The sequence below is a fragment of the Pongo pygmaeus genome, chromosome 3 (assembly GCF_028885625.2).
Source record: "Pongo pygmaeus isolate AG05252 chromosome 3, NHGRI_mPonPyg2-v2.0_pri, whole genome shotgun sequence".
Lineage (NCBI taxonomy): Eukaryota > Metazoa > Chordata > Mammalia > Primates > Hominidae > Pongo > Pongo pygmaeus.
Genome location: NC_072376.2, coordinates 88105857 through 88121546, shown reverse-complemented (window position 1 = coordinate 88121546; position 15690 = coordinate 88105857). Strand labels below are relative to the sequence as shown.

Genomic DNA, 15690 nt, shown 5'->3' with positions numbered 1-15690 from the left:
CCAGGTTCTCCTGAACACACACCTGGAGACAAGAGTTTGAGTGCAAGGAGTTCATTTATTAAGTTCAGGAAACTCTGGGGGTGGGAGTGGGGAAGGGATTCAGGAAAGGAACGGCAGCCAGTCCAGCAACTCAGTGTGCCTGGGAAATAGTGCAAAACACAAGCCTCAGAATTATCCCCCTTGCAGGCAGAGGGAACTGGAGTTTTTCTGCGTCAACTCCAGGAATCACTGGTTGAAAGCAGCTGGGGAGGTGGGAGGGAAGAATAGGAAGGAGGCTTTTTCTTTTCTTTTTTTTTTTTTTTTGAGACAGATTCTCACTCTGTCACCCAGGTTGGAGTGCAGTGGCATGATCTTGGCCCACTGCAACCTCTACCTCCCGGGTTCAAGTGATTGAACCTCAGATACCCAAGTAGCTGGGATTACAGGTGTGCACCAACACACCTGGCTAATTTTTTATGTGTTTAGTGGAGACAGGCTTTCACCATGTTAACCAGGCTGGTGTTGAACTCCTGGCCTCAAGCGATCCACCTGCCTCGGCCTCCCAAAGTGCTGGCATTACAAGCGTGAACCACTGGGCCCAGCCAGGAGGTTGTTAATTCCATAGCATTTCTGGCCTGCCACCGGGATCCAGGAAATAAGCCCTCAGTCTAGAGATGCCAATGCTGGCAGCTGGAAGCTGCTGGAAGGCACTGCCAGGTCTGATGCACCTGTTGCGCTCACTAAATGCAACATAAATACCTGTGATTTTTCCATACTGGCTTTCCCCTTTCCTTCTGCTTGCAAATCCAGGTCCCTAAATTTCTATACTCTCTAAGTCTGACAAATCTTGATCTTTTAGAATGAAAGTAGAAAGCATGACTTTTTCCTCCTGCCCATCCTAGACTGTTGTCACTTTCTCCTTCCTTTTTCCTCTTCTGTGCTGGAGCTGAAGCTGAAGCCAGATTAACCATGCCCTGCTTCAACAGTCCAGGGAAGGACTTTTTTTTTTTTTTTTTTTTTTTTTGAGACAGGGTCTCACTCCATTGTCCAGGCTGGAGTGCAGTAGTGTCATCTCTGCTCACTGAAACCTCTGTGTCCCAGGCTTATGTGATCCTCCCATCTCAGCCTCTTGAGTAGCTGGAACTACAGGTGCGCGACACCATGGCTGGCTAAATTTAAAAAATTTTTTTGTAGAGGCAAGGTTTCCCTATGTTGCTTAGGCTGTTCTCAAACTCCTGGGCTCAAGCAATCCTCCCTTCTTGGCCCTGCAAAGTTCTGGCATTAGAGATGTGAGCCACCGTGCCCAGCCAAGGACTATTCTATAGTGCCCACAGACTGCATGATCAGATGATCATAAGTTGATCCACCTTTTCTATCTGGACTAGGGGACTTCCTGACCCGCATATTCACTGAGGACAGATTCGCCCAGGACTCCGAGATGGAGAAATGCAGTGACTATGAGTCCATAGAGGTACCTGACAGTTACACGGGGCCACGCCTCTCCTTCCCACTCCTGCCTGACCATGCAACTGCCCTGATAGAAGCATTCAGACTGAAACAAGTAAGCTCACCTGGGGAACCTGGGTCACTACCAACTCCATGAAATGTGTGAAGGGAGACCAAACCCAGCACAGAAAGAATGGCCCCAGATTTAGGGTGTTCATGTCATGTGTCCACCAGAGAGATGCTACCCCTGCTGTGCTTAGCCAGGACCTTGCGGTCAATCAGCCAGTTCTGACGATTGACAGCTTTTCTTCCTAATCACATAATCTCTCATTGTTCATTCATCCCACACATAACTACTGAGCACTGCTTTGTGCCCCACATTGCTCTGGGCACTGAGGATACAGCAGTGAACAAAACAGATAAAATCTCTGCCCTTATGGGGCTGGCATTCCATCGGGGAGGCAGACAATGAACAATAAATAACAATAAATAAGACAATTATGCAGTATATTAGAAGGCGATGAGAGCTATGGAAAAGAATAAACTAAGTTGTGGATGGAAGAAATATCAATTTTATAGAGTTGTCTGGGAAGGTGATTTCTGAGCAAAGATCTAAGGCAGTGAGGAATGCGCCAGGGAAAGAGCGTTCCAGGCAGAGGGAGGAACATGGAAAAGCCCTGAAACAGAAACTTGCCTGGACTGTTCATGAACCTCGGGAGGCCACTGTGGCTGGAGAAGAGGGAGCCAGGGGAAGAGTAATGGAGGTGAGGGGGTGGACTTTTATTCTTCCGAAAGAGACAGGGAAACAGCAGACATAGGAATTACATAATCTGATTTGTTTTTTTGTTTTGTTTTTTTGAGACAGAGTCTCGCTCTGTCATCCAGGCTGGAGTACAGTGGTGCAATCTCAGCTCACTGCAACCTCTGCCTCCTGAGTTCAAGCGACTCTCCTGCCTCAGCCTCTTGAGTAGCTGCGACTACAGGCGCCCGCCACCACACCCGGCTAATTTTTTTATATTTTTAGTAGGGATGGAGTTTCACCATGTTAGCCAGGATGGTCTCGATCTCCTGACCTCATGATCTGCCCACCTCGGCCTCCCAAAGTGCTGGGATTACAGGCGTGAGCCACCACCCCCAGCCCTGACTTGTTTTTTAAAATAATCATTCTGGTTGCTGTGTTAAGACAGTGTAGGTGGCAAGGGCCAAAGCAGGGTGACCAGTCAAGAGACTACTGCAATGTTCCAAGCGAAAGATGACAGTGGCTTGGAACTCCGATGGTAGGGTAGAGGTTGCGAGAGATAGTCAGCTTCTGGCTCTATATCAGAATTCAATCCTTCCCCTCTTCCACATTAATGTAACTCATTGCAGGAGGAGCTGAGCTGATATATTCCAGTAATGACAGGATCACTCAGTACCATCAACACACCTGCATTTAGTCGTACTTTACTGAGACAATCACGTGGTCTTCCCATGCTAAAGGCAAGGAAGCATTTAATAGAGTAGAGAGGAAAGAGAAAAGTAGCTCAATATTTGCAGAAGGGACAAGTGGGGATGATGAAAAGCGGAAACAAGGGCAGAAGTTGAGTGAAAAAGAAAGAATCCGTGCATAGTCCCAGGAGCAGTTTACTGGGGTTACTTTTGGGATCCTGGGTGATTGGGGTTGTTAAGCAGTAAAGGTAAGGACCATTTTCCCTCACGAATATCAGTGTTGTTTTCTTCCCTCCCTCCTCTTCCTCCCAGTAGCAGCTCCATGCTCGCTATGTCTTGAACCTTTTGTATGAAACCAAGAAACATCTGGTACAGCTGCCAAACATCAACCGGGTCTCAACTTGTTACAGCGAGGAGATCACCGTGTGTGGTAAGAGCTGGTCAGAAACGGCTTTCCATGCTGGACACAAACAAGAACACTCTACCTGTGTGGGGATGCAAGAGGAGTGGTGGGGCTGCAGGGAGATGTGATGATAAGCCAAGTTTAACCCCTTCAGATCCACGATTTGTATATTCACTACACATTTACTTAAAGAAGAGGTGGTGGTGCAGCGAAGGGGATCTTGGATCTCAGGGCCCAGCCTCTGCTTTATTTTCCCAAGGAATTAATATTGACTCAAACTCATGTTCTTCATTCAGAACAAAATCTCTGCAAATAACCAGACCCTCCTTGTTAGAAGATGGTTTATTTAATGGTACTTGAAAAAGCCCCGATGACTAGCAAATTATTCCTCCCATCCACACACATTCCTCTCCTGGAAAGAAGTCCTGTTAATGACTCTTTTCCCCATCTTATGTTTCCAGTGATTTTTAACATCCACTGTAGACTGACATCCCACACCTTAACCTAGTGGAGGGAGGCTCCAGTACACGAGGGATTGTAACTGGCACTGCTAGGGTCACCCGCAGCCTGCAAATAGGTCTTGCTTGCCTTGCAATGTTCATAAACTTTTTTTTTTTTTTTTTTGAGACAGAGTCTTGCTCTGTCGCCCAGGCTGGAGGGCAGTGGCGCAATCTCGGCTCACTGCAAGCTCCGCCTCCTGGGTTCACACCATTCTCCTGCCTCAGCCTCCCGAGTAGGTGGGACTACAGGCGCCCACCACCACTCCCAGCTAATTTTTTTGTATTTTTAGTAGAGAGGGGGTTTCACCGTGTTAGCCAGGATGGTCTCTATCTCCTGACCTCGCGATCCGCCCATCTGGGCCTCCCAAAGTGCTGGGATTACAGGTGTGAGCCACCTTGCCCGGCCCATAAACTTTTAAAAATGGTATTTCGACATTTGAAATTTGGAAGATTTTATATTATGATCTAGATTTTACTTTAAAAGTCTCCTGAAAAATCTTCTAACACTGGCTCATAAGTGAGTAGCTGCTTTCTACTTTAACATGGGCAAAATCTCTCCAGTTCTCATCTAGGTTTGCAACCCTGCACTGTTCTATCACACCTTTGCTTCAGTAAAAATGTAGCTCATTTACTATTTATAATAATCAGGCAGAAAAAATATTATTACTATCTCTGCAATAAGGAGAAATTAATATTTATCCTTATCTTACATATGGAAAACTTTGTAGGGTTTTTTCTGTCAGATTCTTCTGGGTATTTTCTTTCTTATAATAAAAATCAGAAGCACTGGTAAGGAACAATCAGAACTGATATTCTTTTTCTATCTTTGTTAGGAGACTTACATGGCCAATTGGATGACTTAATCTTTATATTTTACAAGGTATGAATGTTCAAATTAAGTTGCTTTCTTGCTCTGAAGCTTAATTTAGAAGCTCAAATTCAGTATCAATTGAACAAATGCTTAAATATTACTTGAATTTTTAAAATATTATTATTTATTTTTATTTTTTTGAGATGGGGGTCTCAATCTGTCACCTAGGCTGGAGTGCAGTGGTGTGATCTAGGCTCACTGCAACCTCTGCCTCCCAGTTTCAAGCAATCCTCCCACCTCAGCCTCCCAAATAGCTGGGACCACTAGTGCATGCCAACATGCCCTAATTTCTTTATTTTATTTATTTTTATTTTTATTTTTCAAACCCTTGTGTCGAGGGCTGACTTTCAGTAGATCACAGCGAGGGAGCTGCTCTGCTCAGTGCGAAATCCTGACCCAGAAGCAGGTCATCTACGAACAGTTTAATGTCAGGTTCCCCACGAACGTGCGTCGCGTGACGGGTGAGGGGGCGGCCGCCTTTCCGGCCGCACCCGGTGTCCCAAGAGGAGGGACTCTTCGCACTGGCCCCGGGTCCCTGCATGCTTGCGGGGCGGAACTGCCGGCCGGCGGGGACAGCGGGAGACTGGCTATCCCAGGCCATTGGGAGACTGGCTATCCGAGGCCAAATGAGGCCCTGCAGCGCTGCCCTATGGTTCAGCCTGGGCGGGATTCTGACTTAGAGGCGTTCAGTCAAAATCCCACAGATGGTAGCTTTGCCCCATTGGCTCCTTAGCCAAGCACATACACCAAATGTCTGAACCTGCGGGTTGGTACTGAGCAGGATTACCATGGCAACAACAGATCATCAGTAGGGTAAAACTAACCTGTCTCACGATGGCCTAATTTTTTTTTTAAGACAGAGTTTTGCTCTTGTCGCCCAGGCTGGAATGCAATGACATGATCTTGGCTCACTGCAACCTCCACGTCCCAGGTTCAAGCGATTCTCCTGCCTCAGCCTCTCAAGTAGCTGGGACTACAGGCGTGCGCCCCCACGCCCGGCTAATTTTTGTATTTTTAGTAGAGACAGGGTTTCACCATCTTGGCCAGGCTGGTCTTGAACTCCTGACCTCATGATCCACCTGCCTTGGCCTCCCAAAGTGCTGGGATTACAGGTGTGAGCCACCACGCGTGGCCTACGATGGCCTAATTTTTTATATTTTTTATAGAGACAGGGTTTCACTATGTTGGCCAGGCTGGTCTCGCACCCCTGAGCTCAAGTGATCCACTCACCTCGGCTCCCAAAGTGTTGGTATTACAGGCGTGAGCCACTGCGCCTAGCCTAAAATATTATTTTTAATAATATTTGCTACTCTGTTGCAGCAAGTACATAATAGAAAAGTCAGCACTGCACTATATTCTAGTACATTTTTGCAAACTATTTAACAAATTTAAAATGTTCAATTAATAACTAGAAGGGGCCAGGTGCAGTGGCTCATGCATGTAATCCCAGCACTTTGGGAGGCCAAAATGGGAGGATAGCTTGAGGCCAGGAGTTTGAGGTCAGCCTGGGCAACATAGTGAGGCCCTGTCTCTTAAAACATAAATAAATAAATAAATAAATATTTAGCAATTGATTTTCTTTCTTTCACATAAAGAAAACTGATTATTATCAAAACAACCAAAAGCTATTTTCATATATATTTTAGTTATAATGTGTAGAACATATAACAAGGGAGATGAGTATAATATTTTTTAATGGAATATTACTTTATACACATACTACATTTCCCAAAGCATTTTCCCATGCATTATCTTGTTTAATCCTGAGAAGTCTATGGCAAGTATTATTATTTCTAGTTAAAGATAGTGTGGCCAGAACTTAAAACTGGCCTTTGGATCACAAGTTTGGTGCCCTTTGCTCCACACCACATGGCAACACTCAGCCTTTGTCTAAAGGAGCATCTCATAACCTTAGCCTCTCTGGAAAGGAAATATAAGACCAATGGAAGATACTTCCATCATTTACTGACATTTCATGCTTGGAGAAGACCTAGAAAGCACAGAATTGGTGTTAGACATGATGTGATTGTCAAATGCCTATTGGTTGTAACCTGATTTCCTATTTCCTTCCTCCCATTCATTCTTTGACTGGTCTCCTTGTTGAAAAGAATGGCCTCCCGTCACCAGAACGGTCATATGTGTTCAATGGTGACTTTGTGGATCGAGGCAAGGATTCAGTAGAGATCCTGATGATTCTTTTTGCCTTCATGCTGGTTTACCCCAAAGAGTTCCACCTTAACAGAGGAAACCATGAGGACCATATGGTGAACTTACGGTACAAGTCAAAACATGCTTGAGTATTTGATGTTTGTTTGTTGTGATTGTAAAACGTTATTTCTCCAGAACTTCTTATTTGTTAAATGCCTTTAATACTAGTTTTCCAATTATTTTAAAAAACAGAATACACAGTATATAACATTTAAAAAAAATTTTTTTTTTTTTAGAGTCTCACTCGGCGCCTAGGCTAGAGTGCAGGCGCAATCTTGGCTCACTGCCACCTCTGCCTTCTGGGTTTAAGTGATTCTCCTGCCTCAGCTTCCCGAGTAGCCGGGATTACAGGCGTGCACCACCATGCCCAGCTAATTTTTGTATTATTATTAGAGACAGGGCTTCACCATGTTGGCCAGGCTGGTCTCAAACTCCTGACCTCAAGTGATCTGCACCCCCTTGGCCTCCCAAAGTGCTGGGATTTACAGACGTGAGCCACCGCACACGGCCAGATGTTTTTTTTTTTTTGAGATGGAGTTTCACTCTTGTTGCCCAGGCTGTGCAATGGCACAATCTTGGCACACTGCAACCTCCACCTCCCAGGTTCAAGCGATTCTCCCGCCTCTGCCTCCCAAGTAGCTGGGATTACAGGCACCTGCCATCATGCCTGGCTAATTTTTTTTTGTATTTTTAGTAGAGACGGGGTTTCACCATGTTGGCCAGGCTGGTCTCGAACTTCTGACCTCAGGTGATACACCCACCTCGGCCTCCCGAAGTGCTGGGAAAACATGCATGAGCCACTGCGTCCAGCCCAGATTTTTTTTTTTTTTTTTTTTGAGATGGCGTCTCGCTCGGTCACCCAGGCTGGAGGGCAGTGGCTCAATCTCGGCTCACTGCAAGCTCTGCCTCCTGGGTTCACACCATTCTCCTGCCTCAGCCTCCCGAGTAGCTGGGACTACAGGCGCCCGCCACCACACCTGGCTAATTTTTTGTATTTGTAGTAGAGATGGGGTTTCACCATGTTAGTCAGGATGGTCTCTATCTCCTGACCTCATGATACACCCATCTCAGCCTCCCAAAGTGCTGGGACTACAGGTGTGAGCCACCGTGCCAGGCCCAGATTTTTTTTAAAATTTACACATTATTTTACTATTCCAATGAAACCATTGAATTTGTTTTTGCATACACATACTCTGTCATAAAAATAATAGAGATTCATGATTGTAAAGCAGGAAATACAGATAAGTAAAAGGAAGAAAATTAAAATATCCCATGATTTCTCTGCCGAGGGATAATGATATAATTGTAAACATTTTGGTGATTATTCCTGTCTCTTTTCTATGTCTTTAAGTACATATGCCCAGAATATGCGTTCTTCTAAAAATGTGATTATGCCCTGATTATTGTCACCCAATTTACTCTAATATCTATTTGTGCTTCTAAATCTAGATATGGCTTCACCAAGGAAGTGATGAATAAATACAAGGTGCGCTGCCTTTAAAGACAAAAGTTTCTCTTAGTTCAGATAAGTCGAGTGAATTATTTGATAACATTTTGTTTATATCATTTTTTCCAGATACACGGGAAGGAAATACTAAGAACCCTGCAAGATGTTTTCTGTTGGCTTCCACTGGCCACTCTGATAGATGAGAAAGTTCTAATTCTTCATGGTGGGGTGTCAGACATAACTGATCTGGAGCTTTTGGACAAAATAGAGAGGAGCAAGGTAGTGGTTAATGAAATAATACAAATTTCACCATAATGCCCAGTTTCATTGCCAATATAAATGTCATCTTACATGCTGACTGCAGTCAACTGATTATGGCTGTTAAGAGTGTGGAGGCCGTTAGGAGTATGGAGGCTGGGCACAGTGTCTCACACCTATAATCTCAGCACTTTAGAATACAGGAAGATTGCTTGAGACCAGGAGTTTGAGACCAGTCTGGGCAACATAGCAAAACTCTGTCTCTACAAAAAAATTAAAAACTTAGCTGGGAGTGGTGGCATGGGCCTGTAGTCTTAGCTACTTGGGAGGCTGCAGTGAGCTGTGATTGCCATTGCACTTCATCTTGGGGGGACACAGTGAGAACCTGTTTCTAAAAAAAAAAAAAAAGATTGAGAATCTGCAGTTGGGCTAGGGGGCAAGTGTGCTGTAGTCACTTAGTCATGTCTACCATGTACATGCTAGTGGGGAGTAGCAACCAGTGCTGTGTTATCTGCCATTGGATCTAGATAATTCTAAATACTACCTCTCAATTATTGCCACCTAAAGAGCCTACGTTTCCCAAATAATTCATATTACCTTCAATTAAAGTCAAGAAATATGTATTTAATGCCTGCTACATTCAGAGAGTGTGCTAGTTGGCAGAAAAAAAAATGAAGATTGATTTCAGTTAAACTCAACAAATATGCTTTGAGTGCTTACTATGTGCAAAGAAAGTGTTACAGAGATAAAAAGATGAAACAGCGATGGTGCCTGCCCTAAAGGAACACACAATAACCAGAATGTGTTGGGGTTGGAGGTGGGAGAGTATGAGACAGAATGTATGATTTACCAATAACAATAGATTTCTATTTTCCATTTCATTTTGGAAATGGAAAGCTAGGAAGCAAAGGTTCTATTTTCTTACACTTAACTCTTAAACTTGACTCATCCCACACAGGAAATGCTGCTACAACATCCATGACAACATTTTCCTGGGAAGTTCCAAAGACAGGGAACTCATCACCACACAATCAATCTACTTCAACTTTGGGCAATTCTAATGGATATGGATATGAAAGTCTATGTATATGAGACATACAGGAAATGAAAGAATATGGCTTTAGAGTAAGATAGACCTGGGTTTGAACCCTGGAATAGGCAATTGTTGGCTGAAATGGCAGTTTGGTTCTATGAAGTTGTCCAGAGACCCAGGTTTCTTGTTACTCTGCCACCCCTAATGTGTGGTTTCTAGACTTAGCTACCATTTAGCAAGTAAGGATGTGACTCCTTGTGGTTTGGTAACTAGAAATTGCTTGTGTCCCTGTACACCCAAACTCAGTGTTTTCACTTACACATCTGTTTTATCTTTTTTTGTTTGTTTGTTTTTGAGAGAAGGTCTCACTCTGTCATCCAGGCTGGAGTGTGGTGCCGCGATCACGGCTCACTGCAGCCTTGACCTTCTGGGCTGAGGCAATCCTCCAGCCTCAGCCTCCCGAGTAGCTGGAACTACAGTCACACACAATCATGCTTGGCTAATTTTTTAAAAATTATTTGTAGAGAGCCGGGCGTGATGGCTCACACCTGTAATCCCAGCACTCTGAGAGTCGGAGGCCAGCAGATCATGAGGTAAGGAGTTTGAGACCAGCCTGACCAACATGGTGAAACCCCGTCTCTACTAAAAATACAAAAATTAGCCAGGTGTGGTGGTGCACACCTGTAATCCCAGCTACTCAGGAGGCTGAGGCAGGAGAATCGCTTTAACCCGGGAGGCAGAGGTTTTGGTGAGCTGAGGTCGTGCCAGCCTGGGCGACAGAGCGAGACTCCGTGTCAAAAAAAAAAAAAAAAAAATATGCTGGATGCGGTGGCTCATGCCTGTAATGCCAGCACTTTGGGAGGCCGAGGTGGGTGGATCACGAGGTCAGGAGATCAAGACCATCCTGGCCAACATGGTGAAAGCCCGTCTCTACTAAAAATACAAAAAAATTAGCCGGGCATGGCAGTGCATGCCTGTAGTCCCAGCTACTCAGGAGGCTGAGGTAGGAGAATTGCTTGAACCCAGGAGGCAGAGACTGCAGTGAGCCAAGATTGTGCCACTGCACTCCAGCCTGGCGACAGAGCGAGACCCTGTCTCCAAAAAAAAAAAAAAAAAGTATTTATAGAGATGGGGTCTCACTATGTTGCCCAGGCTGGTCTTGAATTCCTGGGCTCAAGTAATTCTCCCACTTTGGCCTCCCAAAGTGTTGGGATTATAGGCATGAGTGACCAAACCTAGCTATCAGTTGTATCTTGATTTTCTCACAAACTTTCAACTCAAACATTCTGTCCAGCTGCATGTATGTCTGGAGGCAGAGACAGCAAGCCACAGTAGAGCAAATTATCTCATGGGAAGAATCATATTTAATTATGTAAACATAGAAGAAGGAACTCTGGGAAAGAATGCTAATGAAAAGTTTATTTTCTGTGGCTTAGCAAAAAGCTAACTTCCCAATGTTTGGTTTGCAAAGCTCGGAGAGAGGGTGATGCAGCAAATGGTACAGTCCAAGGACTACTTGAGAGAGAAGTACAGAGAGGTATGGGCTCCAGAGTCAGACTATCTGGATTCAGTCCTGGATGAGTCTTAGTATTTTGTGCCTCAGTTTTCTTATCTGTACTATAAAAGATGCTATCTTATAGGAGTGGTATGATGGTTAATCAACTAATTTATAGAAAGTGCCCAGAACAGCGCCTATTTGGAAAAGGCTCAATACATATTAACACTATTAATCTCCTCAAGTTAGGGATGCTGCTTGGAGCAGATAACAACATCCTTAAAATAAAATTACCTGGGCCAGGCACAGTGGCTCACGCCTGTAATCCCAGCATTTTGGGAGGCTGAGGCAGGTGGATCACAAGGTCAAGAGATAGAGACCATCCTGGCCAACATGGTGAAACCCCCGTCTCTACTAAAAGTACAAAAATTAGCTGGACGTGGTGACGCGCGCCTATACTCCCAGCTACTCGGGAGGCTGAGGCAGGAGAATTGCTTGAATTTGGGAGGCGGAGGTTGAGTGAGCCGAGATTGCACCACTGCACTCCAGCCTAGGTGACAGAATGAGACCCCCATCTAAAAAAAATAAATAAAAGTAAATAATAATATTTTAAAAATTCAAGTAATATTTAAGCATTTGTTCAATTGATACTGAATTTGAGCTTCTAAATTAAGCCTCAGAGCAAGAAAGCAACTTAATTTGAACATTCATACCTTATAAAATATAAAGATTAAGTCATCCAATTGGCCATGTAAGTCTCCTAACAAAGATAGAAAAAGAATATCAGTTCTGATTGTTCCTTACCAGTGCTTCTGATTTTTATTATAAGAAAGAAAATACCCAGAAGAACCGGGCAAAAAAACTCTACAGTTACTAAGTTTTCCATATGTAAGATAAGGATAAATATTAATTTCTCCTTATTGCAGAGATAGTATTGAAAGCAGAAAGCACAATATTTTTTCTGCCTGATTATTATAAATAGTAAATGAGCTACATTTTTATTGAAGCAAAGATGGGACAGAACAATGCCGGGTTGCAAACCTAGATGAGAACTGGAGAGATTTTGCCCATGTTAAAGTAGGAAGCAGCTACTCACTTATGAGCCAGTGTTAGAAGATTTTTCAGGAGACTTTTAAAGCAAAATCTAGACCTTAATATAAAATCCTCCAAATTTCAAATGTCAAAATATCATTTTAAAAATTTTATGAACATTGCAAGGCAAGCAAGACCTATCTGTAGGCTGCAGGTGACCCTAGCAGTGCCAGTTACAATCCCTCGTGTACTGGAGCCTCTTTCCACTAGGTTAAGGTGTGGGACATCAGTCTACAGTGGATGTTAAAAATCACTGGAAACATAAGATGGGGAAAACAGTCATTAATAGGACTTCTTTCCAGGAGAGGAATGTGTGTGAATGGGAGGAATAATTTGCTAGTCATCGGGGCTTTTTCAAGTACCATTAAATAAACCATCTTCTAACAAGGAGGGTCTGCTTATTTGCAGAGATTTTCTTTTGAATTATGAACATGAGTTTGAGTCAATATGAATTTCTTGGGAATATAAAGCAGAGGTTTTGGTGAGCTGAGATCGAGCCACTGCACTCCAGCCTGGTGACAGAGCGAGACTCCGTCTAAAAAAATATAGTAATAAAATACCTGAGAATCAGAAGAGGTGGGACTGGTGGACTGGCCCACACTGTGTGCCAACAAGGAGCAAGGAGGTGGTTATGAGTTGGTTTACATTTTGTGGCTTTGCAGTCTCTATGCCCAAGATTGGAACTGCCTAGAAAGTGATTAACGCTTGTCCAATGTCAGAAAATAAGCTCTGTTCTATTCTCTTCACTCTGGACTGTCCTTCAAACATCAGTCAGCTCTGCTGCCCCTCTCTGGGTGTCCTTCTTTGTTCTTGCCCTAAGCCAGTCCAAGCTGGGACATGGCTTTCTTGTATCACAGTCCTTAGATCTATTTGCAGTAAGTTCTCGTTCTTTGATTATGCGCTCACACAGAGTTCCCTTTGTGAACAAGCCCTTTATTGTGGATATACCATGGAAGTCTTCCTCCTCAGGGTTCACCATAGCACTCAGGCACACCAGGAATGGCTGCTCTCTCTTTTTGCTCGCTGCTACAATCTGCTCTGTGGCCTGATCCCTGATCAGAATTCGCGCCACTTTTGTCCTCAACCCAGTCCCAGTGCCATGATGACTGCAAGTGAGAGGGACTCTATTCAATTCCCTATGGCAAGGAGTGTCTTTCTGATTAGGTCCAGGCTGAAAAGAGGAGCTCCCTCCCCTCCCCTGTCCTTCCCCAACAGGTAAGATAATGGGTACAAGAGCACTTCCTCTAAAGTGCCATTAAGTGCTGCCTCCTCTGCAGCAAGAGTCAAGTTTTTCCTCTTCCTATTTCTCACCTATATACTTTGATTCTTTTTCTTTGTTTTAGCATCTGTGGAATGACAGGAAAGTCAATGAGGACTGGCCTGAGAGAGCTGCCCTTTCCTATCCTTGTCTAAAAAAATCACTGGTCTCCCAGACAGAAATGATGACCTAGGTTAGTGTTTCTCGAATTATATGTGAAGGACCAGGTTTTATAAACTTCCAATTTGTTGCAGATCAATACTTCTGTAAAATACAATAAATATGAATTATTAGAAAAATGATGAAATAATATGAAAAACAACCCCCCATGACATGTGTGTACCTATGTAACAAACCTTCGCATGTACCCCCAAACCTAAAAAAGTTAAAAAAAAAAAGAAAAACGAAGTACAAACAAAAGATACAAGCCCGCTGATCATGTGCTTGACTGTCGTGACAATATCATATTGCTATAAGTGTTTCTCAGACTTACTCTCAAGGGCTGTGCTTACCTTGTCCCAGGCCAGGAACAATGAACAGACCAGCACTTGTCTGTGGGCACCAGTGTTTAGGACTGACCTGGGTGTCAAAGTGGTACTCTCAAAGGACCTACAGTTAGTTCCTTCCTTCCCTTCTTTTCTTTCTTTCTTTCTTTCTTTCTTTCTTTCTTTCTTTGTTTTCTTTCTTTTCTTTCTTTTCTTTCTTTCTTTCTTTCTTTTTCTTTCTTTCTTTCTTTTTCTTCTTTCTTTCTCTTTCTTTCTCTCTCTCTTTCTTTTTTTTATTGTTTATTTTTTTTTGAGATGGAGTTTCACTCTTGTTTCCCAGGCTGGATGCAATGGTGCAATCTTGGCTCACCGCAACCTCCGCCTCCCGGGTTCAAGCAATTCTCCTGCCTCAGCCTCCCAAGTAGCTGTGATTACAGGCATGCGCCACTACGTCCAGCTAATTTTGTATTTTTAGTAGAGACGGGGTTTCTCCATATTGGTCAGGCTGGTCTCGAACTCTCAACCTCAGGTGATCAGCCTGCCTCAGCCTCCCAAAGTGCTGGGATTACAGGCATGAGCCACCACGCCCGGCCTCTCTCTCTGTTTCTTTTCTTTCTTTCTTTCTTTCCTTTCTTTCCTTCCTTTCCTTCTTTTCCTTCCTTTCTCTCTTTCTCTCTTTCTCTCTTTTCTTTCTTTCTTTCTCTCTTTCTTTTCTCAGGGTCTCCCTCTGTTACCCAGGCTGGAGTGCAGTGGTTCAATCTCAGTTTACTGCAGCCTTGACCTTCTGGGCTCAAGTGATCCTCCCACCTCAGCCTCCCTAGTAGCTGGGACTACAGGCATGTGCCGCCATGACCAGCTCATTTTTTTGTAGTTTTTGTAGAGACAGGGTCTTGCCATGTTGCTCAGGCTGGTCTTGAACTCCTGGGCTTGAGTGATCTGCCAGGCTCAGTCTCCCAAAGTTCCAGGATTACAGGAGTGAGCCACCACACCTGTCTGGGCCTACAGTTTCATTCCAGCATCTGTATCTCTTTCTGGACGTGTTTAGATAGTTTCCACCATGAGGTGCAAAACGAGACAGAAGAGTGAGAAGCAGATGGAGGAGAAGAGGAAAGCCAACCAGAAGAGCTCTGCACAAGGACCCATCCCATGGTTTCTCCCCGAAAGCCGCTCTCTTCCCTCTTCGCCCCTTCGGCTTGGCTCCTACAAGGCCCAGAAAACCAGCAGGTCCTCCAGCATCCCCTGCGGCGGTTCCCTGGACGGGCGGGAGCTCTCCCGGCAGGTGCGGAGCTCCGTGGAACTGGAGCTGGAGCGGTGCCGGCAGCAAGCAGGCCTCCTGGTGACCGGAGAGAAAGAGGAGCCCTCCCGCTCAGCCTCAGAAGCAGACTCTGAAGCCGGAGAGCTGCGGAAGCCCACTCAGGAGGAGTGGAGGCAGGTGAGTGTGGCCAGGCACTGCTTCCTAGCATGTGGCTGCCAACAGGTCAAACCTCTCCTTTCCATGGAAACTCAGGGTATGTTTTGAGGCCCCTCTTTCTCTCTCTCTCTGGGGTAACAACACCCCAGAAGGACACTAGTATTTGCCTAATGACTCATATATTTTAAAGTTTTATAAAAGATGGAGACGTGTGGCTGTTAGGCTCTATTGCCTGATAATACTTGGGTTAGTGATTGAGCACCAGTAGGGTAAGAAGATAAGCTAAGATTTGTTGGATGCTATTGTGTGCTATTTTTTTTAATGTGTCAGCAATATAGCTGCCATAGTTCAAGGCCAAAAGTGCTAGGCAGCAGCT

The 15690-nt window shown here is 44.4% G+C and overlaps 1 protein-coding gene across 1 annotated transcript in view; it reads left to right on the top strand.

Annotated features, from left to right (window-relative positions):
• Positions 1-15690, top strand: part of PPEF2 (protein phosphatase with EF-hand domain 2) — a 42507-nt gene that overhangs the window by 10893 nt on the left and 15924 nt on the right. The window contains exons 5-11 of the mRNA XM_054485196.1: positions 1365-1540; positions 3169-3283; positions 4590-4636; positions 6736-6902; positions 8285-8321; positions 8412-8561; positions 14949-15335. Coding sequence (XP_054341171.1) covers positions 1365-1540; positions 3169-3283; positions 4590-4636; positions 6736-6902; positions 8285-8321; positions 8412-8561; positions 14949-15335 — 1079 coding nt within the window. The remainder of the gene's footprint in view (positions 1-1364; positions 1541-3168; positions 3284-4589; positions 4637-6735; positions 6903-8284; positions 8322-8411; positions 8562-14948; positions 15336-15690) is intronic.